The sequence below is a fragment of the Phocoena phocoena genome, chromosome 17, assembly GCF_963924675.1.
Source record: "Phocoena phocoena chromosome 17, mPhoPho1.1, whole genome shotgun sequence".
NCBI lineage: Eukaryota > Metazoa > Chordata > Mammalia > Artiodactyla > Phocoenidae > Phocoena > Phocoena phocoena.
In genome coordinates this window covers 65,687,329-65,695,650 of record NC_089235.1, presented here as the reverse complement: position 1 = coordinate 65,695,650, position 8,322 = coordinate 65,687,329, and the positions used below count along the sequence as shown (strand labels likewise).

The 8,322-nt window shown below is 42.1% G+C and overlaps 1 protein-coding gene across 1 annotated transcript in view; it reads right to left on the bottom strand.

Moving 5' to 3' along the window:
* Positions 1–2,931: 2,931 nt before the first annotated feature.
* Positions 2,932–8,322, bottom strand: part of FER1L6 (fer-1 like family member 6) — a 137,339-nt gene continuing 131,948 nt past the window's right edge. Inside the window, exons 41-42 of the mRNA XM_065895151.1 lie at positions 4,499–4,599; positions 2,932–3,118 (exon numbers count right to left, since the gene is read on the bottom strand). Coding sequence (XP_065751223.1) covers positions 2,932–3,118; positions 4,499–4,599 — 288 coding nt within the window. The remainder of the gene's footprint in view (positions 3,119–4,498; positions 4,600–8,322) is intronic.

Below are 8,322 nucleotides of genomic sequence, written 5' to 3'. Positions count from 1 at the left end.
AAAAACAGATCCTCCCCTAGGGCTTCCAGGAGGGAAGGTAGGTCTGATGATATCTTGATTTTAGCTCAGTGAGGTCCGTGATGAACTTCTGACCTACAGAATTGTATGATAAATTTGTGTTGTTTTAATCCACTGGGCTTGTTGTAGTCTGTTACAGAATCAATACAAAATAAATACACTTGGGAGTATTATTGGTTGAAAGTTTCTTAGTCCATGTGCCAGAACATTTCTAAAACATAGGTCTGATCATCTTTCCTCACTTCTAGATACAACTAGACTCCAAATACTGCTGATTCCACCTGTAGAAATGATACTTATGACAGTAGCTACTATCCTTTGAGGACTGGCTTCATGCCAGGCACAGGCTACACATTTTACATACTTTTTCTACAATCTACACGACTCTTGCTAAGTAGGTAATAATTCCTTTTTTTCAGATGAAAAATCAAGACTCAGAGATTGTGACCTGCCCAGGTAGAAATGACACAGCCAGGATTCAAATTTCCCTGTCCTCTCTGGCAGGCATCTTGGGTGCCAGAGATGGGGGTGAAGGTTGGGGAACCTCAGCAATGTTCCAGAGTCTGCTCTTCCTCTCCATCTCCATGGCCATGGCCCTGACACAGGTCCTCATCTCCCACCAGGGTTTTGACTACTGCTTCCTAAAATGTCCCCAGCCTCTGGATCTCATCTTCATCAATCCATCATGCACTGCAGGCAGAGCAACTTCTCCAATACCTAGACTGGTTCTTGCCACTTCTCTGTTTAAATTCTTCCGGGGGTCCCCACTTTCTGCTGCATAAAGTCCAACCTTCTTGGCTTGGCATTCAAAGCCATTCATAATCTGACTCTGAGTACAGTCCATCCCACTCCATGCTACAGACCCATCAACGCTCATTTTGCCCCAGAATATGCCATGGCCTTTTCATCACAGTATATATGAACTTCCTTATGTGATAGACAAGGAAAGTATAGATCAGAGATGTGAAGTTAGCTGCCTTAGGTCACACAGCTTGTATAAAGTAGAGTCAATACTAGACCCCCAATTCCCCATTAGACCACCCTGGAGCCTTAGAGAGATCATCTCTGATCCCTCCTCTTCCCTCCTCTGCCACAATTACTGAGTGAAAATAATCATCCTCTCTTGTGGGAAGGACTGCAGTACCTCCAGTCTGTTCTCCATGTGGAATAAAAATCTAGTCATTCTTTTCTACTGCTTAAAAATCCTTTGCTATCCACTGCCCTTAAAATGAAGACTGAAGCCGTTAAGGGTGTGGGCCCTTAGATGACCTTCCAGCCCCATCTCAGGGTCCTTTGCCTCTCACTTGGTACCCACCGTCTTTTAGACCACTTCATGTGCCTCACTCCTTCCCGCCTCAGGGCCTTTGCACATGCTATTTTCCTCTGTCTAGCGTGCTCTTCTTCCTCTCCATCTTTCTTCCTTATCTTTTATCTCCCTTCAGTCATTACTTCCCTAGGAAGCCTTCCTGATGGCCAGACTGGCTATGGGTCCTCCTTTAGATGGTCTTTCTGCTCCCAGTACTTTGCCCCTATTCGATCCATCAGTCTGTATTTATCTGTGTGTGATTATTTGATTAATATCTTCTGTCTATCAAACCCTATGCTCCTTTAGAGCAAAGATTTAGTTTATCTGACTGTGTACTTTTGAGACCCTAGAGTTAATCACAGCAGTTGGAACAAGGATGGAACTCAATAATTAGCTGTTGAGTGAATAAATTCCCCAGCTGTGAAGTCAATCCCAATTTCCACTTATGTGTATTTCTGAGGGAAAAGAGCAAGAAAGGCACCAACTGTTTCAACTACTGGAGACACAGAATTGGATATCATGTCCTGTGAGTTGCTTGGTGTTGTTGCTGGTATTAATTATGTTTTGCTTAGTTGGTTTGGGAGGAAAGATTCAAATGTTGTTAACAAAACAAAACCAAACCAAACCACTCTGGACCAAATTTAAGCAGCAAGAACAACTCTAATCCGTCAAATGAATAGATTTAAATTAATCCCCTTTAAGGACACAAGTAGGGACTCATGACAACTTCTTGGGAAATGGGTTTTCTGCTTCAAAATCTTTTTAATTCTTAAGCATAGTATCTTTAGGGTCAGGGCTGCACAATTAGGCCTAGAACATTATTTTATTTTTTTATACACAGGACAGGCCATGAGCAATAACCCATGTGTAGAACACCAGACAGAGCTGATTCCTAAATTATGCTTGCTTACCCCTTCTCCTGGCACATTTCTTATGATACCATCTGATCTGAAAGTGTTTCAAATACTTTTGCTAAAGGCTTTTCAGCATTCCAACATCTTTTGACATAAAAGTAAATTTGATGAGCTCTATTTAACTTAGAAGAATTTTCAATGTTTAGCTTGTATTTATTGTGGATTTGAACAATGTGCATTGTTTTGTTGACCTGACTTGTCGTTTTACTGTCCAGAATCCAGAAGAAAGTATAATACCTTCCTTCCAAATCTGTCCTAAAGTGATGCTGTTCTTTTCCTTTTCAACGTCACCATAAATGTATGTTGTGCTTTTTCCTAAACCTCATCCATGAAACACATTCCTTACTTAGTGCTCTAGAAAATAATTTTCCTAAGTCAATTTGAGGTCACCATTGATTACTATGGGGTAAAGGAGCCATTATTTCATCCTGCCCATGGACAAAACCATGACTTAAGGCTTTTAAATTGGAAAGGTAGTGGCAAGGGTTGGGGTAGGGCAGGACTGCTCCTCTCCCATCTCCTCCAAGAAGAGCTGATCGGTCCTTAGACATAGGGAGTGGCTCTTGGGCCCTCTGGGTTTATCCTCTTAGCAGCCTGCACAGTGCCTGCACAGAGCATACATTCTTATGCATTTACAGATGAGGAAGAAGGGAGGAGTAGTAGAAAGGGAAGGTCTGGGTCCTCCATGACCCTCTACGACGAGCCCACAACGATCCTTTGGCTGATGGCTCCCGGCAAGGTGTAGATGAAGAGGGCCAGGAAGATGATGAGGACAATCAGAATGAAACCGATGATGATGTACTTCTTGTAATTCCTCCAGATGAGGTGGTACAGGCACTTGAAGGGGGTCACAAACCAGGAGAAGGAGGTGTCTGGGCGCCTGAGAAGGAAGCAAGAGAAGATCAGGGAAGGGGCCATGTTGTCAACACATAGGAGTCTCAAGACCTCAGGAAGGATTTCTGACTCCCCATCTCCAGGGGCCCACAAAGAGAGGCCTGAGAACGGGCGAAGACCATGTTGCCTTGAAGCAGAAGCAAGCTAACATTTTGGGTGATAATGATTCCTCATCATTTTAAAAGTTGGTCTGGAGGAGGGCAAGAGTTTGGTTAGGACCCAGCCAGAGAACTGAGGGCCCTCTGTCTGTCCCACCCTGACCAGCTCAAGCCCTACCTCTTCCATGAAGCCCTTCCTGACTACCCCAGTCCACAATAATTCCCCTCATTCTGAATTCCTACCTCACTCATGGCTTGACTTACCCACTTTTTGAACCTAGCATATGTCTTCCACACTCTGATGGCTGTCTTAGGGACCTGTGTGTTCTCTCTAAACAGACTGAAAGCTTCTGGAAGGCAGAAAGCTTCTGGAAGGCAGAAATATCTTATATTTCTTTGGTGTTCTTCAAAGTGTTTTTTTTTTAGTAGGTACACATTATAGGAGTTTAATAAGTAATTTTGAATTAATGAAGCACCAGTTATGTTCCTGACACTATGATAGATGAAAGGTAGGTAGAGAGAAGGGACCACCTACTCATCAAGAGACACTTGGGAGTCCAGGGAGGGGTAGGACAAATACAATTTGAAAGAGTATTTTGTGTACACATTTCATATCTATATATGTTTACTTTTTAATTGATATATAACCATGGTTTCAATTGAATAGGGTGACACTTGCTGCTAGTAATTCTACTTCTGGAAATTTATTTTAAGGTGATAATTTATAAAAGGGAAACATTTTTATCATATTATAATAATGGAAAAAAGGTAGAAGTAAATTAAACATTCAGTTACGGGGTGGCAACCAACTCAATTATGGGTATCAAGTCTATGGACTATTCCACAGCCATTTAAAAATCCTAATTATGACAACTATGGCAACAAAGCAAAAATTTTCAGCAAAGGATAAGTGAAATATGAAGATAATTTGGTATGCATAATTAGAGAAATAGTAGAAAAAAAATTCATGTGAAACTTATATTCCCATGAAAAAAACAGCAGAAAAAAACATATGAAATTATTCTAGAAGTGCTTATGTGGTAGTTCTATGGAAAAGTGTCCTGTCCATTTGCCAAACACTCTATAATGTTTTTGGAAAATTTTTCAATTATAGAAACAAAAAGTTACACTGATTGGATGGTACCTATTAACTCCTCACTTCTCCCAGCGGGATGCTCTAGAGAAATGTTTTCATCCTCTGATATGGGGACCTCAGAGGGTCCTTCCCATTTCTGATGTCCCCATCCCCACCCCGTGACTTCACTCACTTGGGCTTGGCCAGGGGCTCTGGCTCCTTTCGGGCTTTTCCAACAGGATTTTTCTCAGCTTCTTCTGCCGTAACGAGGTGGAACTCAGCTTCAACCTTGCCCTGCACAAAGACAAACTCTCAGTTTCTAGTCACAAAGAACTTCTGGGGGCAACGCCGACCTTCTAGAAGAAGTGTTATCATGTGGGAGAATGTCAGGAAGGATTTTGACTATCCTGCTGCTTTATTTTGAGGAAATATTATCTTTTCGGCCCTGGGAGAAGCCATTTTTATGACCGACAATAAAAGCCCTGGCACGACGTTACTCCTGAGCTTTGTGAGAAGAGGGGTGTCCCACGTGTACACATAGACACACAAATGCTCAGTCACAGGGACTATTTCACTTGTAATCATTCAATATCTGCAGAAGTAATATGAATTACAGAAAGTAAGAATTAAAAGGGGGACTAATTACTTGAGTGGCAGAACCCTTTTGAATCTGCTACCCTCTTTCTTCTCTGTCATCCTTCCTTGTTTCTGTTGTTCCCCCTAAGTGTTCTAGAATTACCCTTTTATTCTAGCACTCTCTCTCCCCTTCTCTTCCCTCAGTAAGAAACAGCCTCTTGGGTTTGAAAATTATGAGTCATATGCTTCTTCAGAGCATTGTGCCAAAGACAGTGGCAGAGATGTAAGTCTTGGGTTATCAAAGGATGAGACAGGATGTCTGCAAAAGGTAGGAGTTATTCTTTCTTGTTCGTTCATTACTTTTGGGGACCCCCTGGATGCCAGGCACTGTTCTAGGCCCTGGGGACTTAATGATTAAGAAAAATAGGACCCTTGATCTCCTGGAGCTCCCGTTCTTGGTGGAGGGGACCCTCTCTCCTGCCTCCTTTGGTTTTGTGGATCAAAATTCAAGGTGATAGGAGGGACACAGACGTGGCTGGAGACTGCAGCATCACCAAAGTATTTTAGCCCCTATGATTGCTGTTAAACCTTGTCTTTTTGAATCCCATGTGGATGGGGTATTACCTGACTTCAGAGGCATGGTTGATTTCCCACCCCAGTAAAAAGGTCTAAGATTCTGATGAACCAATGGTCTTGTGTTAATTTACCTATACTCTCTGAAAAAGCCAGGGCTTTTTTTTTTTTTTTTTTGTGGTACACAGGCCACTGTTGTGGCCTCTCCTATTGCGGAGCACAGGCTCGGGACACACAGGCTCAGTGGCCATGGCTCACGGGCCCAGCCGCTCTGCGGCATGTGGGATCTTCCCGGACCAGGGCACAAACCCACGTCCCCTGCATTGGCAGGCGGACTCTCAACCACTGCGCCACCAGGGAATCCCATGCCAGGGCTTCTTAACAAGCAAGTTTAGTTGCTGGAAGCCGTGAAAATGTAATCATGGGAGAAATTAGAGAAAAGTAGAGTATTTGGGGTGAGTTTGAAGCTGGAGAAGAGAGGCAGAGTCATGGTTGTCTGAATCAGTAAAGAAGCACAGTGGGCTTTTATTACAAGTGAAGTCATGAGTTCAGCTGTAGGTGATCTCATCCATTCTTTAGACTAGTACCATGACCTGACTCAGAAGGCATTAAATTCCTATGATCCAGAAATATTCCTTTAAAATATGTATATATGTGCTCTCTCGTTCCCATTGAGAAATTCTGGCTCCATTGGCAATGACTTGCACATAAGGCACTGAGGAAGTATTTGAAAACCAGGAAAGAAAGAATATAAAGCTTCTATCCATTCTATCACATCTATCAACAGTAGAGCGATAGTAATATAACTCTAACTGTAATTGCAATGCTTTATTGAGTGCCTGTTTTGTCCCAGGTTTGTTCTTTTTATCTATCATCTATCTATCTATCTATCTACCTATATCTATCATCTATTTATTACAGTGACTAGCAAAGTAGGTCTCCTTTATATTGATAGAGAAATGAAGCCATAAAAGTCAAATAACTTTCCCAAGGTCACACAGGCAATAAGTTAACCAACTGGAATTTGAACCAAGGTCTGTAAGATTCCAAAGCTCATGCTCTTTCCATTATAGCAGGCTGCCTCCCAACTGCCAGATAATTGGACTAGAAGTTTTATGAGGACCTTCCCAGCTCTAACGTGAGATGATTCTATGACTGTCTTCATCATGGCCACCTAAAAGCATCTGTCTTCTTGGGTCTTAGTTTCCTCATCTATCAAATGGCCAGAGGCTCTTTAAAGCAACTTGGCTCTAACTTCTAGGTTTCATGAAAGGCAGAGTTAGAGCCCACGGTGCCCCTGCAAGATTTCACAGCTGGAAGAAACCCAAGAAGCCAGCCCAGAACTCATGGCAGAGGGGCTTCCAATCTGCCAAAAGGGTTTATTTCCGGATGTTTTCCAGAGATGATCTGAGCGCCACTGAGCAATATATTTATACGCTGGGAGCCTCATCCAACTCCTCGATACTTGATAGAGCTTAAGAGTCACTAACCAATTGCTGGGCTCCAAAACGTTTGAAAGAGAGGACAAAAATCAACAGAGAACAAGTTAGGACTAGAGTGAAAGGATCATAGGTATGTTCATTGCCTAACAATAAGCTCAGCCAGAGTGCTGTATAACTTGCATGGTGGTATGTGAAGACATTATTCCATTTAAACCATTTGACAGCCTGGCAAAACAAATGACATTTTTATTCCCATTTTACAGCCCAGGAAACGAAGGCTTGATGATGTCTGCTAACTTGTGTTATAAAACTAAGATTTGTACCCAGGTCCTCTGATACCAAGTCCCATCCTCTGCTATTTTATGTGTCCAAGTGGCTCCTTTTTGTGGAAAAAAGCAGCAGCCTATTTAACAGTGACTCAATATACCTTTTCTGAAATGTTCAAGAGGGGCCTCATAGTCATTGCCATGGCTCCAGCATTAGAATGTATTTTTGATGTTTCAAATAAAATGTTGAAAAACACACTTGCTATATAGAAACACTGTTGCACAAAAGAAGCCAAACACAAAAGAATACACGATGTGTGATTTCATTTAGCTAAAGAAGGAAATAGACATGATCAAATGATGAGGTTAGAGGTCAGGAGAGTGGTCAGGACGGGGGCAGGAGGGGTCTGGGTCACTGGAGAGGTTCTGCTTCTTCATCTAGGTGCCGATAGGAGTGTTCAGTGCGTGAAAATTCATGATTGGCGCACTCTTCTGTAAGGTATACTACTCGTTTCTGTATGTAAGTATATTATATTTTAATAAATTGGTTTTAAAAAGAAAAAAAAGAACGTTTTTGACTTCCATCTAACGACTTGCCTTGGGTAGCTTAAGGAATAGTATAGCATAGCGTAGCACAGGAATTGAGTGGGTACGATTTGGTGCAGACAAATTGGCATCTGAAATCGTGCTCTACCACTTACTAGCTGTATGACCTTGGGTGAGTTACATGCCCTCTTTGAGTCTCAGTGATCTGGGATGTTAATAGCATGTACCCCATCAGATTGCTTTGAAAAACAAATGATACAACACTTATAAAGTGCTCAACTCAGTGCCTGGTGAATAGTAAACACTTAAAAAATCATAGTTGTTAACTTCAACACTATTTTATGGACAGAAACGCATAATTTCCTGAGAAATATATTTTGCCCATTCAGAAAACTCCCAGAGAAGTCCCAAGGATGCATATTCCCACAGGAAAAAAAAATGCTAAGAAAAAAGGAGGCAGAGGATATGAAATTAATTCTGCCCTAGACATAGCAGTTGTGAGCTAATATCATGAAAAGCCTTGTCCTCGCTTCACTGCCCTGCCTGAGCGGTCACAAAGCATTTATCTGGTATCGCAGAGGCAGCAGGGGAAGGTGTTTACTGACATAGTCTGG